The sequence below is a fragment of the Catharus ustulatus genome, chromosome 9, assembly GCF_009819885.2.
Source record: "Catharus ustulatus isolate bCatUst1 chromosome 9, bCatUst1.pri.v2, whole genome shotgun sequence".
NCBI classification, from domain to species: domain Eukaryota; kingdom Metazoa; phylum Chordata; class Aves; order Passeriformes; family Turdidae; genus Catharus; species Catharus ustulatus.
The window spans coordinates 25424544-25448349 of NC_046229.1; the positions used below are offsets into that span (position 1 = coordinate 25424544).

The following is a 23806-nucleotide window of genomic DNA, read 5'->3' on the forward strand; positions in this document are numbered from 1 at the left end:
GACTTATTCTGTATTTGTACTGATTGTGAATACCTCAGGCCATTTACCAGTTTCACATTCCTTTCACACCTGTCCTTGATTGTGGAAGAACTTCTTGTAAGCAGGATGGCTTTAAGCCCTATTTTAGTACAAAATTATGTATTCATGCATTGTAACATCAATTCTGTGCTGTGTTAGTCTCCAGCGCACTACTGGAGATGGCAGAGGGCTTTCTTTTTGCATCCACCTGTAAAAGCAGCTGAGTTTTGTCACCCAGCCTTTCTGAATTTTGACTCATTCTCACCAACTCTTTTGTGGATCTGCTGACTCTCCTTGCTTTCTTTTAAGTCTTTTTGGTTGTTTGGTGGCCGGGGGTGGATGTCTGCTGTGATTAACGTTGTTTTTATTGTGTCTGCTGAGAAAAGTGGTGGGGCCAGCGGGAAGCTCCCTGCATGACAGAGAGCAGGGCAGGAAGCTGCTGGAAACTTCTGACACTGCCCAAACCAGCCAGATTATGAGAAATGACATTTCCTAAGCTTGCTTTGGTGGCTCCTCCACTGACTAATAACTCTATGAGGCTGATGGCAAGCACAGGGCTTTTCTGTCATCCAGTTTTTACTGTAAACTGACATCTATGTACTGGTAATGAAATGTTGGGGTGTACAATAGTTTTAATTTAGGGATCCTAAAATTATCTATTTGCTTTTATTAGCAAAAGCAGGATTTTTTACTCTGTGGGTATTACCTGTTTTAATAATTGACACACATGGAGCAACCAAGGTCTGCTATCACAGTGTGAAATTTCTGAGCTTTTCGTTAGCATTTTCCTTTCCTATTTGCATGCATGTTGTCCTCGAACAAATGCTGATGTTAAGTCAGTATGGGAAGACTGAAAATTAAAATGAGTGCTGCCCCATGACTCTTGCAAAAACCATACTGGACCTCTTGAGCCCCAAATGGGTCAAACATCTTGGTGCATAGATGTGCTAGTGCTTGTTTTGAGCTGCTATCGAAGGACATACACCAACAGTGCTCCTAATTAATTTTTCAACTTGCCAACTTGCTTGTGGGCACACACAACATTGTTGCAATTTTTTTTAATCAAAAGGAAAAAAGCCCTGTGTTCCTTTTTCTCTTTCTCTCTCTCTCTGTCTCTCTTTTTTTTTTTTTCTCCTGAAAGGGGTCTATTCTAAGAGGAGACTCCCAGCCTTGGGAGTTCTGGCCTTCTGAGAGCTGACGGAATTTCCTGTAAGAGTTGCCTTTATAAAAGCTGTTTCCTATCAGGTTTTTATGTTGCTTTTCCTCTTTTGAAATTCTTCTCTATGTTCTTAGTCTCTCCTCACTTGTTCTCAACTATTTAACTGTCTCTGTGTACGTCAAAAAAGAGCTGAAGTAAGAACATACCCATTTCAACAGCTGGCTTACAGTAACAATTAATTTACAGTCGATATGTGTGTCTGAACCCAGCACAGTCATGAACCTTATACACAGATACTCTTATTTTACAGCTGGTTAACTGTGGGTGTCCATCCTATCTAATAGGATGTCACTTCCTTCCAGGCTACTCCTGCCACACAGGATGACTCACTCTGCATCAGGGGTGTTGCCAGATGAAACAATTTATTTACCAATGTATTTTTGTTATTATTCACCCTGTAAGCATTGCAGAGTTCTCTAGGTTCTGTGCTCTTGAGGCACAGTTATTTTACACAAGGATGGTTTTTTTCTGTGTCGGGAAGACAATGGGTTTAAGGGGAATACATTGCAATGCTTTGATCGATTATTTCAGGAGGTAAAAAAGGAAAAGGATAGCACAAATCATATCTTCACAGGGATTTGAGACTTAATTCTGGTTCCAGTTAAATAAGTGTAGGTTTACTGAATGAAATATAATTGCATCACTCGATCTGCCAGAGTGTTTTAAATATGTATGTTAAGGTGAAATTGCATTAAGAGTATGAACTGGATTTTGATGGCAAATAGTAAATATCAGCAAATACCTCTTTGTCAGGATTTAGTAGAATCAGTACCATGAAAATGCCAGGGATGATTTGAAATAAACTGTGGAGCATGGTCCTATATAGGTACTTTAAAATGTTGGAAACTGAACAAGTTAAAAAACTCAAGTAAATTATATGGTTTAGGTTGCAAGACTGACTATCATTAAACCCAAGAATGTTGCGTGAAGCTGAATTTTTCCCGTTATCTATGGGAACCTTCTGCATATGGACAAATGATCTCATTGTGTCACTGATAGGGATTTGTGGCAACACCCTTTGATCCTGCTGGGAATTCCTGCCCCCTTCTCAACTCTATCCAAATCCTTTCCCTCACATCCAGCTGTTCCTTGTTGTCTGTCCTGCTGTGTCATCTCTCAGCTGCGGGCACTAGCCAGGCAGTTGCTGAACCTGAGGAGCTCCACCAGCACGTTGTTTTCAGAGCTTCTGTCCCGATGGCATCAGCTCAGCGCTGCGTTCACAACAGACGGCTTGTTTTCAGAAAAGGAGGAAAAGTGGGGGAAGCAGCGGAAATCCAACTTTCCACTGGAGATGTGTCACCCAGCCTGAACAATAGCGAGGCAGGGGTGGCTCTGTACTGCACTGCCTCCCTTCTGCTGGCGCTGGGGGCCAGGGGAGCCCTCAGCACAGACATTCTCACCGTGGCCAGCGTAATGCTCTGTGGGGAGGCAAAAAGAGGAATCACCACACTGATGTGTAATGACAACCACACGTGTAACAACATCTCCCAGGAGCAGGATAATTTCTAGGCTTGCTGACCAGTATGTGCTGTGCAGTCCTTGTGAACAGCCTGGCTCAGGCTCTTAACGCAAGGATTTCTGTAGGATACGTGTGTTTACTTTAAAACAACATTTTTTTCCCAGAACAGACTGTATTTTTTCAGTTCTTTCAGCTGCAGGCTGCATTCAAGCTTTCTCAGGGTATAACCAAGTTTACAAAGCCTTTCCTTGACTCCCCTATCAATTTTTTTGTCAAGGGGTTGTTTCCTGTTTACTGAGAAGGTTTCTGGAGGCACTTTCTCCTGTAAAAGCAATTTTATAGATTCATAGAATGGCTTGGGTTGGAAGAGACCTTTAAAGGGTCATCAAGTCTAACTTCCTGCCATGGGCAAAGACATGTTGGCTTTACAGGATTTCTAGATTTTACATATCTTTACACAATTCCTTAACCTGAAAAGTTGCAGGGAGGTCTTAGTTTAGCTAAAAACTGTAATGCAGTCTATGGCCAGGTCTGACAGAGCCGATGTCTCTAAGCAGAGAGATCTTTATGGTAGGGAAATAACCAAAAGTTCATTAAAAATTACAGTAGCTGAAGTGGGTCCCCTCAGATCTGCTTAGGATCATGTCCTTGGATGGCACAAACCCACAGCTTAGTTGGGAACCCACAACCAACTTTCTCACATTTCTCAATAAACTCTTTTTTTTTTTTTCCCCTATGAAAGGCATTTAAATGAAAAAAGGAGCTGGTGGTGGTGGTTGACAGCTGGCTGAACATGAGACAGTGTGTCTTAGGCGGGCAAGAAGGCCAGTGGCACCTGGAATCAGAGAGACCAGCAGAACCAGGGAAGTGATTCCTCCCCAATACCCGGCACTGCTGAGGTACCTGGAGGGCTGTGTCCACCTCTGGGCTCCTCAATTGAGGAAGGACATTGCAAGGCTGGAGTGTGTCCAAAGAAGGGAACAGAGCTGGGAAAGGGTCTGGGAGACCAGGAACAGCTGAGGGAGCTGGAAAGGGGCTCAGCCTGGAGAAAAGGAGGCTCAGGGGGGACCTTCTGGCTCTGCACAGGTCGCTGACAGGAGGGGACAGCCAGGGCGGTCGGGATCTCATCCCAGCAAACAAGTGACAGGATAAGAGGACTTAGTCCTAAACTGAGTAGGGTGGTTCAGGTTGAACATTAGGAAAAATTTGCTCGTGGAAAGGATGATTAGACAGTGGAAGGGTCTGCCCAGGGAGGTGCTGGGAGTCCCATCCCTTGTGGTGTTCAAGGAACGACAGGGCTCTGGTCGGGCTGACAAGGCAGGGATCGGTGAAGGGTTGCATTCGATGATCCTGGAGGTCTTTTCCAACCTGAATGACTGTGTAGAAGGCGCAGTTTTGCGGGGTGTGCCGGTGCGGAGGCGCTGGCAGGCCCGGCGCTCTGCCGCGGTCACTCCCGCCCTGCCGTGAGGGTGAGGGCAAGAACCCCCCGTGCCCTGGGAGCGGGCCCACAGCCGCCATCGCCGCTTTAAGCCGGCACATTCCACGAGGCGGGGGCAGCTCCAGCCCGGCTACGCTGCGGGACTCCGCTCCCGGCCTGCTCCGCGCCCGCCCCGCCCCGCCTCGCCTCGCCCCGCCGGGCCTCGCCCGTCTCAGCCCGCGGCCGGCGCGGAGCGGTGGCACCCGGCGAGCGAGCGAGCCCCCTGCGTGCCCCCGCCGGCTCCCGCAGCCCCGCCATGGGGGGCGGCGGCGAGCGCTGGGCGCTGTGGCTGTGGGTGCTGTGGCTGTGGGTGCCCGCGCGGTGCGGCGCTGCCATGGACGAGTGCGCGGAGGAGCGGAGCGGGCGGGCGCAGCGCTGCATGCCCGAGTTCGTGAACGCGGCGTTCAACGCTACGGTGCTGGCCACGCACACGTGCGGGACGCCGGCCGAGGAGTACTGCGTGCAGACCGGGGTCACCGGCGTCACCCAGTCCTGCCACCTCTGCGACGCCGCCCAGCCGCACCTGAGCCATGGCGCCGCCTTCCTCACCGACTACAACAGCCCGGCCGACGCGACCTGGTGGCAGAGCCGCACCATGCTGGCCGGCGTGCAGCACCCCACCGCCGTCAACCTCACCCTGCACCTGGGTAAGCACGGGCAGCGGGAGGGGGCCAGGGCGCCGGGGGAGCTGCGAGCCTGGGCACCAGCGCAGACCGGGGGTGACGTGCTGGAGGGCAGCTCTGCGGAGAAGAGCGGGCAGTCTCGGTGGACAGCGAGCTGTCCCCGAGGCAGGAGCGTGTCCTGTGCGCAGGGGTGTCCTCGGGTGCTTCAGGACCGGACAGTCAGCTCTGCCAGGGCTGGTCCTGCCCCTGCCCTCAGGCCTAGTGAGGCACATCTGGAGTGCTGTGTCCAGGTCTGGGCTCCTCAGGGAAAGAGAGGTGTGGAGCTCCTGGAGCAGGTCTAGCAGAGGCTGTGGAAATGATGGAGGGACTCGAGCATCTTTTTCACAAGGTGGGAGTGTTCAGCTTAGAGAGGAGATGGCTGAGAGGAGCCCTGTCTGTCCCTGTCTGCAGGGAGGGCTCAGAGGCTGGACACAGCACACTGCTCCCTGGGACCCAGCAATGGGACAAGAGACCATGGGCAGAAATGGATGCCCAGGAAGTTCCACCTGAACATGACGAAGAACTTTCCTGTGCAGTGACCGAGCACTGGAACAGAGACCAGAGAGGGTGTGGAGTCTCTCACTTGGAGGTATTCCAGACCTGTCGGGACACAATCCTGTGCCATGTGCTCTGGGATGACCCTGCTTGTGCAGAGAGGTGGGACCTGATGACCCAGTGTGATCCCTTCCCACCTGCCCCATTCTGTGATTCTGGGCTGACAGGGCACCTGCACAGCGGGCATTGCCAGGGCCCTGCCTGGGTGAGTGCCAGTAACCAGGCCCTGGGTTGTCTGGTGTTCAGGGGGTGTCATTGAACCCCTCTCTGCAGGTCCCCAGCCATGTTCTCCAGGTCTAAATCAATGTTCACTGTGTTGGGATGTCCTTAGCCAGAGGTATGGCCCTGGCCTGGTTCTTCACTCCTCAGCTGATAGTTTATTAACATCTGTTCAACAGTGCTTGGTGAACTTGATTTTCAGCATTCTCCAGAGAATATTGCAGGGGTTGCTCTATTGCAGGCTGCACTGGAGGTGCTGCGCTGCGGAAGTGGAGCGGGCTGTAGTGATCATGTCCCACCCCATGCACCAGGGATCATAGAGCCATTTAAGTTGGAAAAACAGTGGAAAGAAATTCTTCCCTGTGAGAGTGGTAAGCCAAGTTTTCCCAAAGAAGCTGTAGATGCCCCATCCCAGAAGGTGTCCAAGGCCAGGGTGGACAGGTCTTGGAGCAACATGGTCTAGTGCAAGGTGTCCCTGCCCATGGCAGGGGGTGGAGTGAGGTAATGTCCCCTCCAAGTCAAGCCATTCTATGATTCTGTGAAAAGCCCTTTAGGATCAAGTCCAGCTGGTAACCCAACACAGTCAAGTTCAGGATTGGATCATGAAATTTTCCATACAGCAAGCTTCGGATCCAGGTGGGAGATGTTGGTTTGAAAAGTGGCAGGCACTCTGGGAAATCACCTGTTGAATGGCACATCTGCTGTGTATCCTCTTACCCCCGGGGCAGCAGTGTCCTTTAATTGCTGTGTGGGTTAGGTGTGTCAGCAGCCAGCGTTGCTGCTCAACTGCAACAGCCAGTCAGAAAAGGAAGGTGAATTTTCTGATTGGTTGTCAGTTCTAGAGGGATAAAGTATTTTAGCCTGTGGTTTGTGGACAAGCTTTTATTTTCTGTTCATTGAGTTATTCAAGCTATCATGACATGGAGGAGAGGTAATAATTTAGAACTGGAAGATGAGCCACCCGAGAGAAAGTTGAAACCACAACTTACATCCTCATGTCATTAAATCAAGTAAATATTAAAGAAAATCCCACTGCAGCCATCCACAGCTTCTAATCAGGAGCAGCTGTGAGCATTACTTGTAGTATCAATAACTGTGTAATTCAGGGAAAAAAAGGTATTGGGGCTTGGAGAGCTGGATCTTGTGAGAGCTCACACCTGCATTGGTGAGATGTAGTTGATGGCCCTGGTCCTGTACCAGGGGTACATCCGTGTGCCCCACAAGCCTGGAATGCCTCTCTGCCCTAAAGTGTTTCCTTGTGTTTGGAGCTTCAACATAATTATACCACATAAGCGTATCTAATCGTCCCTCTTTATCTTTTTTTCTTTGAACGTTAGGAATGTTTTTTCAAGACTTCTGGAAAGCAAAGATTTATCTCAGCTTCTTTTAAAATTCTTTTTTAATAACAATCATTGTAATTCTCATTATCAAGGCAAAACTTACAGACCCGTCTGTATTACTGCTCCCCTTGGTTTTGCACATCCATATGTGTATTATGTATATATACACTGTTCTTTGAAAAACAGTACTGGGAGCAGTGTGCTGTGTCCTGGGCTTTGAAGAAATGCACATACTTCTTTGTTGAAAACAACTGCATCTTTGAAATACTGTAGCATTGCAACACTTCCGCTTGTGTTCCAGGTTTGTCTGCAGGCTCTTGGAGCTTTGGGAATTTGCTTTGCCATGTTTTTTGAGTAGAGCACAGCTTTAAAGCAGAAGCTGCCTGACCGACTGATATATTTGAAGATTTTTTGGTCTGATTTTCCCTAATTAGGTTTTTGGGTGGGGTATTTTTAGTATAAAGCCTTTTAAGAATCAGCAGCTTGTTGTGGGCATGGTGGTGGTGAAGTTGGTTTTAAGATGACAGCAGCAAAGCATTTAGCTCTCTGCACAGGTGCTGTGCAACTCTTTGTGAGTCTCTGTGTTGCTGAGTTCGTGGCAGGTTGAAGAGCTGTCGAGTACTGACAGTGCCTTTTTAGCCTGAAATCCCCCAAACTGCTCTGCAGCTTTGCCCTTCCCTACTTTTGTGAGGTCTTAAAACCATCTTTGTTTGAGTGAGCTGCTGGATGCTGCTTTTGGGTTCTGTGTGCCTGCAGGCACTATGGTCTGTGGGACACTTAATTACTGACGTCACTGAGAGAAAGAGGCAAGGAGCTTGACAAGTATTTATGTAGCCGATAGGACATAAAGGCATTCTGGGGCACAAAGCCCTTTCATGCAGTTAGTTCTGCCTGGTCTTTGAGGATTAAGCTCTGTGCTCAGACCCGTATCCTTATTTGATGCTGCAGTTGCCTTCATTTCTGAAATCCTTGGTGTCCTGAATGGTCAACGCTGTTTTGCACCTGGTCAGCACCAGCTGCATTGTCTCTAGGTTTCATGTGCATGCTGCCCTGTGCTGAGTTTTTTGGCAGTTTGAGATGTCTTGATTAACATCCAGTGATGTTCAGTCCATGTAGAATAGCATTAACATTTCAGAGGGGCCTGCAAAAGGTCAATAAGAGCTGCAGGTCCACATGTGAATGTGGATTTCTTTGAATCTCCTTACAATTTGCAGATCCAAACCAGGTTTAAAAACTTTTAGTTTTGGGGTTGGGTGCCAGCACAAAGCCAGATACTGAAAAATACAGCAGAGATCACTACTACTGAGTTAAAGGCTCAGATCCTGGGAGTGTTTGGAGATGATATCTGTGTCCAGAAGTTAGGGTGCTCCCTGGGGAGAGGGGAATTGGGGAAATTACCACTCCCTACACCAGGAACATCTGGAGTTATAAAGGCTATTTCTCTTTGTATGAGAGGGTATTAAGACCCCCTAAGTAAGTAAGAGGCCTGGAGACATGAATTTGCATCTGTAAATCAGGAGAAGGGGAAGCTGAACCTGTTCACAGGGCGGTATCTGGATAATTAGGTTAGTGAGTGAGAGGAGGAGAGTGCATTGCTGTGTCCTTTCTTCTGCATTTCTTAAAAGTATCCCTTGGCTTCCCCATTTTCCATTTCCTGGGAATTTATTACTTATTTAGGCTTGACCCAGCCAGTCTTTTTTTTTTTCTTACTGCTCTCCTACCACGTCCCCATATATTCCCAAAAAAAGGAACTTTGAGGCAGTGGTGCCAGCTTTCAAATAGAAGATGGAAGCAATGCCTTACAGTGCGTTGTCTGCTTTATTTTGAAGCCAGGGTGTCCCGTTATTTTTACTGTCTGTGCTGTTTGCTTGTCCTGGGAGCAGTGGGATAGTTCTGGCATCTCCCCAGCGCTTTGTGTGCGTACACTTGAGCATTGCTGTTTAGACCTCTGACACTCAGAAACAAAGCCATGTGTTGAAGATGCTCCCTTGAACACTGGAAGAAGGGGAAAAGAACATGGAGATACATGGAGTATTTTTGGTGCTGGGTGCTCTTGCTGGGGCAAAAGTTTGTTTTTTCAGATGTCGTATCATTTTTTTGAGTATATTCTCAATCTTCTGCAACTCTACTGTGCTTACTGTTCTTTCTATGTTTTTTTAAAATCCACTTCTACACGTGCCTTGGTGTTCCCTTCCCAACCAGTTCTGCTAGAGCCACTTCTCATTTTTCCCCACCACTTTTACTTTCTGGCCAGATCCGCTTGATTTCAGCTATTGCGATCCCAGTGTTCTGTTCCTCACACCGAGAGGCAGCCTCTTCAGCATGCTGGTGGCTGTTCCATGGTGGGGTGACTCCATCTCCACTGAGAGCAGCCTGTGAGCTTGGAGCAGCCCAGTCTGGCATTCCTGGGGCAGGTGACTGTGCACTGCATCTCAGCAGAGATGGTGTCCAAATCTGCTCGGCTGATGATGCTGGTGACCCCAGCTTTGAATTCAGCACTATCTGGAAAGCAGGAAAGATCAATTCTTGCCTCTTCTGTCATTGCCTTAGAAGAGGAGGCAGTGTTTGGTGCTGGAAGCAGCCCTCTAGTAGGCTGCCTTTGAAGAAGAAAGGTGAAACTGCTGGTTGCCTTGGTTAAAAATCTGTCAGCTCCTGAAATCCTTCCTGTAGACCAGCCTGTGGAAACTCATGTCACCAAGCTGGATGGTGTCTTGTATGTTAAATAAAGAAAAACTTGTGAAAACTGTTGGTTGCTAAAGAAATGAGCTGCCCTTGTCCTTCACCTCCCCCTTTCCTACTCGCTCAGTCCTTTATTTGGCTCTGAGGAGGGCGATGATGCTCAGTTATATATACTTAGCCGGCAAAGCGTGGTTTGGGGCATGACTGCCATTTGAAGGCATTTACAAGGAAACCCAGGCGAGTTGCCAGTTCTTGTGCTCAGCCCTGGCTTGATTTGCCTGTTGTTTTTAGCAGACGAGAGGTTTTTTTTTTTTAGTTAGTATAGAAAACCAGTGGGGTTTTTTTCAGACGGGAGAACTATAAAATGTGACTTAAATCAAGGAGGTAGTTTATACCACTGGGATGCAGTTGCTCTGCTTTATTCAGTGCAGCAATGCCCTCAGTCTGCCAGTTATCCCATTAAAACTTTATGAGGCTGTGGTTTGCTGCTTTCCTTAGGGAACCACCGTGGTGAAACCCAGTGCAAGCAAGCAGGGTGTATGCACGTGAAGCTTTGCCTGTGTAGCTGCAATTTAAAAGCTCGGTGGTAATTAAGGCATTGGGAGGGCATTTCCAGCGCCAAGGCTGGTGTTCAGGGTGTGTCAGGAGCCTGGGCTTTGCCGTGGTATTTGCGGAGCCCTCGGGGAGACGCTATTTTAGTTGGTCTCGCAAAGGCTTGATTTACATTTTGCAGGTTTCAACATGAGTACTGAGGAGATCAGGGCTTTTAATGGCCAGCAGTTATTCAGTACAGTTATATAAAGGTATCACTTCCAGCACGCACTTCAAATTCCCAAGTTTTTCTCTTACTGTGTCTCGGGATGCTGCTACTGCTGCATGACGCCTTTGGGAATACTATACATGGCAGGGCACTTACTTTGGGGGGTGGAAAGAGCTGGAACTGTGTGGCATTTTGCTGCAAAAACAGCTGCTATTTGTGGTGCTTGCCTTGAGTTGGTAGAAGAAATAGTCGCGGGTTTTCGCATACTCAGTTTCTTTTGTAGGTTTAGAGCTTTGAAACTGTTTGCTGCTCAGGATTGTTAGCATGCTGAAAAGCTTCTGGCTTATTAGGTACCGTGTCTCTTGTAGCCTGAGGCTTTGGGAGGTTCTTGCGGCCTCTCTGAGTCTGCAAGTGAAAATCCCAGGCTGCCGCTTCCCACAGAAATGGAAAACGGGATTGCTCTGCAAGCAGCACTTAGAGAAAAGAATTTCCAGTGTAGATGGTTGGGATGGGAAACTTGGATCTTGGGTTCACCATAAGAAGGGCTGTGAGCATCATGCTTACCACCTTTGTCCAGCTAAGACCTTCTGCTTGTGTCCTGGGACCCTAATTCAATTCTCACCGCTCCTGGTGAGGCTGTGCTGATGATTTTACTGTCTGGCTTCATGATCTTCCCGTGGGTTAACTGGGATGTGGGGTCTGGCATGTTAAATGTCACATCTAAAGTCACCATCTCTGGTCTGTAATAACCTTTGGAAGCTCAGCCTGGGCTGCTGCCCCCCATGTAAGCTCCAGCATGCAAAGAACCATTCCAGCCTGCTGTTACACATCTGTTAGCCGTGAGATCTTGCTTGTTGCTGGCTACCACGGTGTGTCTTCATCAGAAAATGAGTTTCATAGTTTTTCAATGAATTGCACAAATCTTGCTGTGTCTGTTGTCCCATCACACAGAAGGGAGTATGTTTCCCCCCACCAGATACAGCATTGCCCTGTGTCTCACATCAAGCTTTCCAGCCTTTAAGTTGGGGATGAATGTGGCTGTTTGTTGAGGATGTCACTAGCTGCGTTTGGAACTCTTTGTCCTATCAGGATAATCTCTTAGCCATTTCCAAAGGGTGTACTGGGGATTGCTCTTGTTGTCCACAGCATTCCATGAATAACATTGGGTTTTTAGCAGTGTGCTGGGGATGTTGGTTGTCACATCAGCATTGGTGAGAGCTTCACAACAGCTGCTAACAAACCATGAGATTAGAGAGCTGCTGCTAGTAGACACGTGCAGTTGTCAAACAGGACCAGGAATACTGAGAGGAGAAGCTGCCTTTTATAGCTTGTCAGACCAAAGGTGCAAGCTGCTGGTAGCCTTGGTGGGCTTTTAGGTATTTTGAGGTAAAACATAATTTCTAGTAATTATTCTCATGTAGAAGCTTGGAAAATGGTGAAAACTCATCAGCTGTAAAAGGATCTGAAATAACAAGGTAATTTTATTTAAATTTAAAGAAAGCCTCAGTCCTTTTTTTTTACCAGCCCAGCCCTATTTGAGAGATCTTCCACCAAAAAATCCCCAAATCCCCACCAACCCTCTCATATATTATTCAGTGGTCTTCAGTATTCTGTTTGAAACTGGGTGGCAAAGCACTTTTTGTTTCCATGCTTCTACTTGTTTTAGATATTCCAGTGTGATAGTCATCAAAGAGCTGTTTCCAGTGGTAATCATGCCTGCAGTTCTGACACAACACAGCTGTGTTCAGCAATGGAGAATTTCAAGATTTCCTCTTGTAGAAATATTAACCAAAAACTATTACTGGATTTTTTTTTTTTTTTTTACTCCTTTGGTAGGTAAGCTAGTACCATCTTGTACATGGGAGGTGCGTTTCCAGTAAAGTTGTTTGGGGAACACTTTTAAAGTGTTTGTAGAGATTATATATTGAAAACTTGAGAAGACACAGAGTTTGTGGGTTCTTGGTCCAGCTTTCTGCCATGTTCTCCTTTCTGCTAAGACTTTGGTGTGCTTGGAGAGCTGTTTATCTGACTTGGCTTTGTAGTGGGTCCCAACTTTTACAGGAGAACAAGGTAAATGGCTGTTTCATCCTCAGGGGCTTGAGATGCTCCTGTGGGAAGGCCAGGGTGCAGAACTGATGAATGGCTTCAGGAATGGCACCTGGCCTGAAGTGGAAAGCAGGCAGACCTCAGCCTTCCATTGCTCTTAACCCTCTGTAATGGAAAGATCACCTCTTAAAAAAACACCCCCAACCCCCTTAAACCTACTAAATATTAAAACCTGCTTGATAACAGAGATTCTTCAGCACACGTGTGTTCAAATGTTCAGTGGCTAGCTGAACGTGCTAGCCCTTGGCTTCCCAGTGAATTGCCTGAAATGCTCATTCATTTGGGTGCTTCAAGGCTGAGGGAGCACTGTGGAGTTTGGGCTTGGCACCAGCCCAGTTTTAAGCACTCTGCTTTCTTCTTACAAGTTTTTTTTCAAAGTCTCCTTTATAGCTCAACCTACTTGGCATCAGAAGAGACCTTGTTCCTACCACAGTGAGCAGCTGCTTGTGCAGCATGTTGCACTTGGGCCAGTTTGGTTTATTTTGGTGGGGGAAAAATATCAGGGTTGCTCAACAGGTTGTTTTTTAACTTTTAAAAAATATATTCTTTCCTTTCCCTGTATGCTTTATTTCAGGAAGGTGAATCTTTCTTGTCTTAGAATTAAAAGATTATCTGTCTTGGAGTATTTTTAAGGAAGTGGTTGCATTGAACCTCTTTAAGAGGGATAAAGGGACTGTTTTTTTGGTGCTTTCTTGTACTCCAAACCTTGTAAATACAGTACAAGTAATGTGCTTTGAAACATTCAGTTTGTGTTGGGCGTTACCTCTTAATGAGATTAGTGGAATGAAAAATCAGTCCCTTCTGGAGAAAATACCATCAAATGCTTCTTGATGTCAGTTTTAAGTGGGACTGTTTGACTGAGAGGAAAGAAAATGTTCTTGTCCTGGGGTCTGTGTGGTCAGCTCTGATTATGATGATTACGTCTAGTCCTTTCATCTGCAGTCCTTTGCATGCTTCCATCCGGTGGGATATTGCAATGGGATTTTCTTCCCAGCAGCTTGCAGGGCTGGTCCCTGGGGAGCAGCCATGGTCAGGCTGCCCTTGCCTCTCAGCTTTGAAAAAATCTTGGTTATTTGTGAGGATTCAACATGCCTCCCTCTGTCCTGCTCCTGGCTGTGGCTGTCAAGGTGCTGGGCTTGGCCCAGCAATCTCCTTTTATTGTATGTCAGCAGCTGCTGCTTCCCTTCCAGCTGCTGCTTCCTTTGCTTTCGCTGGCTGCCTTCCTGGGGCTCGTGGCTCCTGCTATCCTCGCTGGAGTTACACAGGACAGCGATTTCTCAACACTGACTCTACTTAATGAACTTGTTAAGAAGCTGTTGCTGAAGTCTGTGATTGCTTGAAGCTTGCAGATCTCCTGTTTATTTGCGTTTTCTGTCCCCTTTCTCCTTCCTGAAGCTCCTTGCAGTCTTCCTGGGTTTCACCTCCTTTCCCCTCCTGTTTTTCTGGTACTGAGATGTCCCTGGGCTGTGGGAAGGTAGCCCCCTTCCTGGGATGAGGTTTTTTAGCTGACATCTCCCACTAGTCCTAGTCCTGGCAGCAGCCTTGGCCTGCCTGGGTAGCGTTGCTGCTGCCCTTGTACACTCACTGCTTTATACATCTGTACAGACAAGGTGCTGGTGGTTTAATTTTGGTTAGATTGAGAAATACAATGCAAGTTCAAAATCCTTAAATGCTCTGTATTCTGGAGTCTATCATCTTGTATGTGTTAGGGACTGAGGGGGATGGGAGCCCCTCATCAGAGGGCAGTTTCAAGTTTTAAGGTTTTTTTTTTGTTGGTTTTTTTTTTTTTTTTTTTTTTTTTTTTTTTTTTTTAGGTCATAAAAACAAATGTTTGTTGATTCCCAGCAGGGTTGTGAAGAAGATATTAAAAGCTTGGAGTAAAAAGGTTTGGGGCTGCAGGGATGGGGCAGCTGCTGCAGAGCTGGTGCCACTGCCAGAATGAAATGTGAACTCTAATTAAAGCGATGACCCACTATCATTGTGCAATGTCTACTTAATGAAATCTAGTGCTTGCTCTGCCTGTCCCTGCCTTGCTCTTCTGAGGGTGCAGCTGGAGCTGGGAGGGTTACTGGGCACTGGGATGGCTCTTCCATGCCCTCCATCCGTGCTCTGCAGGCATGAGTTTACCGATCAAATTATGGGCATTACACGAGTCACTGCCCTTCTGCTTTCTAAGCAGAGTGACTCTGCACACATCCGTGTGTGCTGCCCCTTTCTCACACCCTCCCTCCCCAGGGCCAGCCCACGTTGCAGGGGGTGAGCAGGGCTGCTCCGGGGACTGCTAAACCCGGGTTCCTTATGGAACAAAGTACAGATTGTTTCAGAAGCAATGATGCAGAGATGAGCTTTTCCCAAGGCTTTGTAGCACTTTTAGGAACTAAGGACCTTTTTTACTGTTAGCAATTCAAGATGGATTTTCTCTGCCATGTGTTTCCTTGTAACCTTATTTTCTCCTGTATATACTATATATGTATATACTCCTGTTCCTTATAAGATGTAGGAGCTGTGTCAGGAGAAGCCCACAACTTTTTTGAGAGATGCTGGAAAGGCTGTGAATCATGAACTTGGGGCACTCCTTTGCATCCCACATCGGTTCTCTCAATTCCCTGTCAGACTCCCATTGGTTTTTGAGTATGGTGCATGTAATTTCATTTAAAAAATACTCGAAGAGGCACTCTGAAGATCTTTCATTTGATATCCAGTGATAGATTTAGGACTCTAGGAAAATGCATTTGTCTCTGGCTCTGAAAGTATAAGGGTAGCCCTGGGAAAGAATATCACAAGATTCCTAGAACCAGTTTTGTTGCCTTGTGCTTTGTTTTTCTGCAAGTTCAAGCAAAAACGTGGCACTAACATGGTTTTCTGATGGTAAGTCATGTTTTGCTCATAATTCATAGCCCCATGGTGTTGAAAATTGCTTGGAGCAGCTATGGTGTGGCTCATGAGCACTACAGTCACCAGCAGAGACTGAGGACTTCAAGTACAGCCCCTGTAAATACTCTTATGTCAGGGAAGGCACTGGGCTCGTTTTCTGGTGCACTTGAAGCACTTGGCTCTGGTTTTGTTGTAGTTACTCAGCAGAGTACTGGTTAATTAATCAAGGATTTGGATATGCAGTTAGAACAGTGCTGTGGTCTGACACTGATCTCTGCCTGGACAGTGACACTGACTGTTATGCGGAAAGTTAAAAATGTTCGTAGGAATTTCAGTTCTTCCTGTTGTGAAACCTTGAACTGAATGTCTCCTTGTTAATTTGTCTATGAATTTATCACCTTTTTCATATCAGCCATTCAGTCTGTTTTGTAACTTCAGGGCTGTGGTATGTTCTTTTGTGAGCTGCGTGTTAGAACATTAACATGCTGCTCTGGTGGGTGGGAGGTACCCTGTCTTCCAGCCTTTCTGTCCTACAAATCCTGATTTTCTTTATTGCTATTACCCAGAAAAAGTCAAAGTTGACTTGAAAGCAGTGGGAGGGAATGAAGTGTTTTGAAAGGATGATCCCATCGATGGGAGTGGTATTGAATGCTGGGGTACAGAGATGGGCTGTGGGAAGAGAGGTGGTTCAGCCAGAGGGATAGAATTTGGAATTGTTAATCTGCTTCATTAGAGCTGTGTACCAGAAAGTTTGAACTGTGCCTGGCTAAATCGCATGAGGCTTTGAAATTCACAGCAGTGCTGGCAGCCTGCTGGCGTTTGTCCTTCCTGCAGACAAACACACAGCTGCTTAGAGCAGGCACCCCCGGTGCTCAGCACCCCACTGCTCCCTCCGCCCCCTGCAGAAAGCTGCTCTTGGCTTCGGGGAAAGCACAAGAGACCAGTGGGAAGGAACCTCCAGGAAATGAGTTGGTGCTGCTATTGGACCCAGGGAGGATGTGAAAGCATGAGGAGTTTGATTCATGTCTCTGCTCTGTGTGTGTGATTTATGTAACAGGGTAAAATGTTCTCTGGCACACCCCTCTGAGGAGTGACATGGGTGCTTGCCTTACTTAAAAAAAATTGCTGGTAGGAGTCTGAACTGTTGTGGTTTGACACTGGCCAAAAACCAGGCACTCAGGAAAAACATTCACTTCTTTTCCTCTGCTATAGCTGAGCAGAGGAGCGGGGGAAAAGACCCCGAAGGGCTCAGTGATAAGGATTAGGAGAAAAACACTCTAAGGGCAAAACAGGCTCAAACTTAAACAATATGAGGAAAATTTATTATTAACAGAATTAAAATGGGTAATGAGAACTAAAATAAACCTTTAGAACACCTTTTTCACCCTTCCAGCCCCTCCTTCCTTCCCATGGACAGCCCAGGGAAACAAAACATGGAGTCTTTATCCAGTTTGTCACTTCTTAACATCTTTCTTCAGTTTTCATAGGGAGAGGAGTCTCTTTTGGTATGCCCTAGGGTCCTTCTCATGGGAGAGGAGTTTTCTGTGAACTTTTCCAATGTGGTTCTAATTTTCACGGGTAGCAGTCCTGCTTGACCTGCCCTGAGTCCCTCCCACAGGCAAAACAGTCTTCCCAAACTCTACGTGGCATGGGTTTTGGTTCATGGGGTGCAGTCTGTTAAGGATGAGCTGTTCTAATTTGGAAGCAAGGACCTTTCTCTCTTTGTTTTGTTCTCTAGAGCTTTTTAGCATCCACTTGCTCCAGTGCGAGCACCTTTTCTCACAGGCTCCAAGTGGATCTCTGCATTCCCCCATGCACTTCATGAATTACAGGGAGACAATTTGTTGTATTATAATCCTCACCATGGCTTACAGGAGAATCTCAGCTCCGATGCCTGGAGCATCTCCTTCTCCCTCCTTCCTTTTCACCGACCTTAGTGTTGTTCTCCTCACGTGTCTTCACCTTGTCCTTTTTTCTGACTCAGGAAAAAATTGTTGTTCATAGGTTTATTTGTTCTCAGGCTCTATCAATTGAAAAGTTCTTACAGGGTTTAGCAGTGCTGGAAGGTTGGTCTCATCTGGGCTCCTTATTGGGGAAAAAAACCCCAAACTGTTTTAAACTAACACAAATGTGAGTGGAGAAATCGAGTGTGTGTTCCTGTAGCAGTGTCTGGTCTTGCTTTGTTCAGGTACCCGTGCTCATGGGAAGCTTATTTTAAAGCTGAAATATATCAACTTTGGTTTTTCTCCTGCTGACATCTTAAAGCTGACTTTCAGCAGAGGTAACTCCAGAAATGGTAATGGTTGCCAAAGGTTTTGGCTGGAAAGTAGGCATGGAGTGTGTTAAGGGTCTTGTATGTTCCTCATCAAGTTACATGATGTTTGGCTATCCTTGGGAAGGAAGTGGCAGTTGCTTCAGTGGTACTGCAGGGTGTCTTATCAGGTGAAAATAGGAATAGCCTCAAAAACAAGTAAGAAAATAATCCATGGTGGCTTTCTGCATGTCCTGCTTCCCGGGGTAGATGCTGAAACCACTTCCTTATTATTGCATCTGCTTGCAGAGAAGTAAGAGCCTTTAGGCCAGGTGACCATGGTTTGCAGAGTGGAACATCATATGCTTTTTATCATAGAGGTAATGGTTAATTAATTAAGTTCCAGTAGCAGAGATTTGCTTTGAAGTGTAAACAAGCAGTAGTAGTTAAGAGTGTGTAACTCCTAAGTCTGTGTGCTTTCTTTGCATCCTTTAAAAAAACATATTTAAAGATTCCAAAGAGGAAGATTCATAGCCTTATTTGAAAAGATAACTGATCATTCTGAATCAGTAATTTAAAAAGGCTTAATAAATAATTGGTAAGGAATTCCTGGAACATCTTCATTTACTGTGCCTAAAGAACACACACCACTGGTTTTTTTTGAGGTGTGTTGCCAAGGTAAAACAATCATTAAACTTCTTGCTTTCAGTACTTAATGGGAACTAATAAGAAAGGTGGGAACAAACCTTTTAAGAGGGCCTGTAGTGATAGGACAAGGGGTGATGTTTTTAAACTAAACCAGGGTTGATTCAGACTAGGTATCAGGAAGAAATGAGGATGGTAAAACAGTGGAACAGGTTACCCAGAGAGGTGGTGGATGGAAACATTCCAGGCAGGGTTGGATGCAGCTCTGAGCCACCTGCTCTAGTTGCAGATGTCCCTGCTTGTTGCCGGGGGTTGGACTGGGCAGCCTTTAAAGATCTCTTCCAATCCAAATCATTCTGTAATTCTCCAGAATGTAGTATAAGCCATAAGGATGAGCTGGTGGGGGCTTGCTCCAAGACTTGCCATATAACTGTACTGTATTGCCAGACCATTTTTGTCCTGCACATCTGCTGCTTCCCCTCTCTCTTCCACCACCCAAGGCTTTCATGCTGACAGTCATGCTTTGTGTTCAGTTGCTGTGACAACACAGTGCAAGGCAGAAGCATTTTATGTGTGAAAAGTGCAGTGCCCTTGCAGAATAGCTATCCTGGGGCTCAGTGGGGTGCTTGAAATCTGGGCAGCAAGGAATGAAGGTGTGACTTCACAGCCTGTCAGAAAGTACCCTAGTGTCTCTCAGCCCTGCCCACTTAGTGCAGCCCTTGGCTGGTTGGATCAGTTTGCTTGCTTAAGTGCCAGCAGTTAATTCGATGGAAAGATAACCTTTTGGTGGCCTTGGTGATACTGAGGTGTGCCTGGGGCCATGTAAGTGCTGGCTGGTGGAAAGGAACACCAGGATGCACAGCCCAGGGACTGGGGACGCACATTAGTTGCAGACGATTTTGAAAACAAACTTTTTAGAAGAACTTGTGTGATGAGAATTGAGGAAGAAATTTTCCCTGTGAGGGTGGTGAGGTCCTGGCACAGGCTGCCCAGAAAAACTGTGGCTGCTGCATTCCCGGAAGTGTCCAAGGCCAGGTTGGACTGGGCTTGGAGCAACGTGGTCTGATGGAAAAGTGTCCTTGCCCATGGCAGGGGATGGTACAGTCTTTAAGGTCCCTTCCAACTCAATTCTGGGACTCTCTGATGCTAAGACAAACCCAAAAGAGTGGACTTTGAATTATGAGCAGCTACTGTGAGCTTTCAAAACTCAGACTTCTATAAAAGGAAGGAAACAAGCAATTTGAAATTAAAACTTCCATGTCTTGCACATGGGAGCAGCTCATTAGGTGAAATAAGAAACAAGAGAAAAAGGTTGAGAGAGATCAGAGAACACTTCTGGGGGAGGGGTTTCTTAGAAAAGGCATTCATGTCTGTGTTGAAGTTAAAAAACTGAATTCTTGTAGAGTTTTACTTTATGCAAAACCTCTTTATTTGGAGATTGAGCTGTTCTAGCTTGTTTTAGCTGACTTTGAATAATGAGATATGTTTTTTTAAAAATAATAACCCACTAAGTGGGCATTTGCTTGACTAGCCTAGAAGCAGATTCAAGGGCAACAGATGGATCTAGAGTAAAAAATTACTTGATAGACAGTCCACTTGTTTGTCTTTTTAAAGCTTTTCATCACAGAGAGCTACTAAAAAAATAATGTGAAAGTAAAAATTTCCCATAAATGATGCTGAAGATGGAGGTAGTGCATTCCAGTGCAATTAATTATAGGCTTACTCCTTTTAGAACTAATAACACCATAATAACTTGCTTTTCTGTTTGTGAAGGTCTCATGGTGATGGATGAGATAAGGCCTGTGAAGGAGTTTTGCACCTCTTGATATTTATTGCATATCTAAGAGTTAAACATAAGGAGAGAGGGAATCTGAAGTGGTTTGGGTTAATTACTGAAACAGCTCTTTCTGTTGCGTCAGCATTTCTTTCTTTTCATCTCTTAGGAAGCTTTTTAACAAAAGTTGGCATATATGTCTCCTAGGTGGAGTTTTCTTGCAAATCACCTGCCACCTGTACAGAGCTGCTCTTCAAACAATCAATGAATGGTGATAAATCTTTGTAGTTTATAGTTATAAAAATGGTAATGCCTTCTGGTTTTGGGGACAAAAAAATAGTGTTCTTTGATCCTGAAAATGAACTGTATTTACTGGTGCTAGAGAGAGGATTGAGGCTTTTTTTTTTTTTTTTTTTTTGCAACTTTCACCTACTTGCTTAATCTTCTGGGTGCCTGGAGGAATGGAAAACAAGTTTAGCATACCTGAGGGCTTTTCTTATTGAGGTCTCCCTTTAGTTCCTGTCCTGCCCACACAGAGCTAAAGATGAGCAAGAAAACCCCCAGAGCAATGCATTTTTGCATGGGTATGCAGCAGTTCCTGCCCAGTCGACTCTTACTGGAAAGATCCAGCCAATCTGCTGACCTGGAGCTGCTTCTGATGTGCTGGGAAGAGGCGCTGAGATCACCAATGGGGTATTCAGGTTGTGGGGGTGCTTGTATAGAATGTGCACCAAGGACATTTCTGGTTTAATCCTGGTTGGAAGCAGAGCACGTGGACAGATGCACTTCCATCAGGTCAGGGAAAGCGCCTTTGCAAGGCCAGGCACTGCACTGTAGTGCAATTTCATCTTTCCCTCTTGCTCACATTTGGGGGAAAGATGGGGAAGAGTCAGCTCCCTCCTCCCCAGATAACGCTTGAAAGCTGTCCAGAGTGGGCTTGGATTCAAAAGCAGTGTGGTCACTGGAAGATGTAAGCTGCAGGGTCTTCCTGGGGCTTTTGGGGTGCTGAGCCTGCCCTTCCTGCTGGGAGACACTGAAAAACCTCTGGATCTTTTTATTTTTGACTCTGGATTCATCCTTACCTCCCAGGGCAGTGAGTCTGTGACTGCTCTGGAGCAGGGTGTCTCCAGCTCCAGCACAAGCTGAATCCTGCCAGCAAGGCAAGCAAGGGCTTGTTAGCTAAAGATAGTGTGCACACATGTACACAGGCCGGGGGTTACAGAGCTCTGCAAGCACTCTGATTTACAGTCATCCTAGACATCCTCAGGAAAATCAGAGGAACCAGATGCATCCAATAAATAATGAGCCATTTAAGGTCAGCTTTATCCTTTATAGCACCTATTCTCAGTGGCAGCCATTCCAGCCATTCACATAAGCACATAGGGATCTGCCCTTGGCATTGGATTCAACTCCACCATGTGCCCCCAGGCAACCAGGCACCGGTCTTTGGCATGTCTCCTGCTGTCTTTGAGGCCAGTATATATTTGTAATTCAGTAATGGCTGCAAATTATTTGGGCTGCCTACGGTTCTGGCTTGTGCTTATGTTATTTGGACTGGCCCTGAAAAATGTTCTGTTCAGCTCTCTCATTTAGTTATACTTCCTTTAGATTTATTAAATAGTTGTCTTTTGTGTGGATGGAAAATATTAAAAATAGAGCACTCAAGGTGGGGCTATTGTGTTGGTGTTGACAGGTTCACTGAAAGCTGAAGCAGGTCTTGTATTTTAAGAAGCACCAGAGTTAGGAAGGAGTTGTGCTTGCTGATGTCCTCTTGACCCCATACTAAGGAACTGCTTTTCTGTCTCTTGGATGGATTGAGGTTTAGTGTGCTACTATTCACTAGGATGTGTGATTATTTTAAGTAATTGAGCTTGGGATTTCTGAAGAATTGGGTTTTTCTTGTTGATTGCTGTGCAGGCATATATAAGGAAACAAGGCACAAGTGATGATACAGAGGAAAAAATGACAGTGTAGTGATTTGTGCCATACAGAAAATAAGGTTTTGCAATTTTCCTTTCCCCAGTAGTTGTAACTGCTGTAAAAAACAAGTTCTTTGTTTTCAGTACCCCTAACTTTGCCGAGCTTGCCTCAAACCAAAGGCGTGCCTTTCAGATGAGAAGGTAAAAGCAGGCAGGACCTTTATTTGGTGGGATTCTGTAACTGTGAAGCTATGTCCCCAAACATAAACCTGAGCCACAAGTCTCTCTGGCCATCGTGGTTGCAGAGACAAGATTCCAGATGTAAATAGTGCATGGAATGATGGAGAGCAGTTTCCTGATTCTCCCATCTCAAGCTGGTTTTTTTACAACAGCTGTCAGCTGTTAATATCTGCATTTTGTCATCGTGGAAGTCTTAACAGTGACCACACAGCTTTTATTGCGCTGTGTCTGATGGTGTGAGCAGATACACAGGCTTATGTCAGGCCTGCGTGGGCACTTGCCAGGTATTGTCCTGTATCCATCTGTCTGTCTCTTGAGCAGCTGTGAAAGTCACCTGTAACTTGTGTGGAATTGCAGTTCTGTGGGAAACTGGGATGTGGAACAAACATAAGGGAAAGGTAACAAGCTGTGGGATTGCGCTTTTTTATTTTTCTTTTTTGTTAGCCTTCCTAAAAGGGTAGGAATAAGGGGAGGTTTTCTGAAGTTCAGGCTTGGGCAACATAGTGATTGCTCCTTTCTGCTTTCCATTGCACTGCACAGATGTGTTTTTTGCCTCTTTGTGTGATGAGGATTCCCTCTGATTGAGTAGGATCATCTCATCTTGCAGCTCCCAGCTCAGCAGGGAAGTGTGTATTTTGGTAAGGAGCAATTAATGGTGCTTCCTCACCCAGACTCAGAACAATCATCAGATAATAAATACATCATCAGGAGGATTCTCCTTTCTATGCAGCTTTGTGACTTGTGCATAATATAAAGAGGTCTTAAAAAGTATATATGAAAAAATTTGATTAAAAGAACTGGGTTGCTTCCTATTGCTTACTGGTTGTGGCTTTGTTCCAGAGGTGCTGAAGTTTATTGCTTTGTTGGCCATGGTTGGTGTGTGGCAGTGCTGAGGCTGGAGCTGGTGGGAGCACTGCTCCCTGACTTCACATGGATGGAACACAGCTAAATTTGTTCAGAGTGAGTGCACACATGTACTTTCCATCTTCAGAAGTTAATTGTAAAATGATTTTAATATATCTGGAGATTCTTAGTTGAAGAGTATTCAACTTTCTTTAAAAAGATAGTGGGGACTACAGGTTTTTTTAATGAGAAAATACTGCTATGCTGAGGCTTTTTTTGAGTTTAAATGAGTAGCATGCTTCTTCAGGCCTTTTTTTAAAGCTTCTATTTATCCTTGTGGTTGTAAGTTATGAAATAGTCACTGCCATAGGTCACAGTATTTCTGTGCTAAATTTGGGAACTTGCATTTTCCCTGGGAACTTTGTTGCCAGGTTGGTACAGCAAGCTTTAGCTCCTTAGCTTTTTGGGGAAGAAGAGGTTCTTCATTCCATTCCTTTTTAATTTTTTTTTTTGCTTTCAGTGCATTTCTATTCATTACTTTTTTCACAGTTGTGGAAGTCACTGAGACTCGAAGTGGTAGAGCTGTTGCAGCCACTTGGTTTTAGTGTTTGTCTTGCCTCTTGTCCAAGACTTCCTTCCCTTCTTCTTTGTGGTTTCTCATTATGTTTTGCCAAACCCCTGTATTTCAGAGCTACTTCCTACTTGTGGCTTTGTACCAGCTTGGGAATCTCCACATAATTGTACTTTGCTTTTAGTGTGTGATAGA

At 45.8% G+C, this 23806-nt stretch overlaps 1 protein-coding gene across 1 annotated transcript in view; it reads left to right on the plus strand.

Moving 5' to 3' along the window:
- Nucleotides 1-4429: 4429 nt before the first annotated feature.
- LAMC1 (laminin subunit gamma 1) overlaps nucleotides 4430-23806 on the plus strand; it is a 66563-nt gene continuing 47186 nt past the window's right edge. Inside the window, exon 1 of the mRNA XM_033067950.1 lies at nucleotides 4430-4820. Coding sequence (XP_032923841.1) covers nucleotides 4430-4820 — 391 coding nt within the window. The remainder of the gene's footprint in view (nucleotides 4821-23806) is intronic.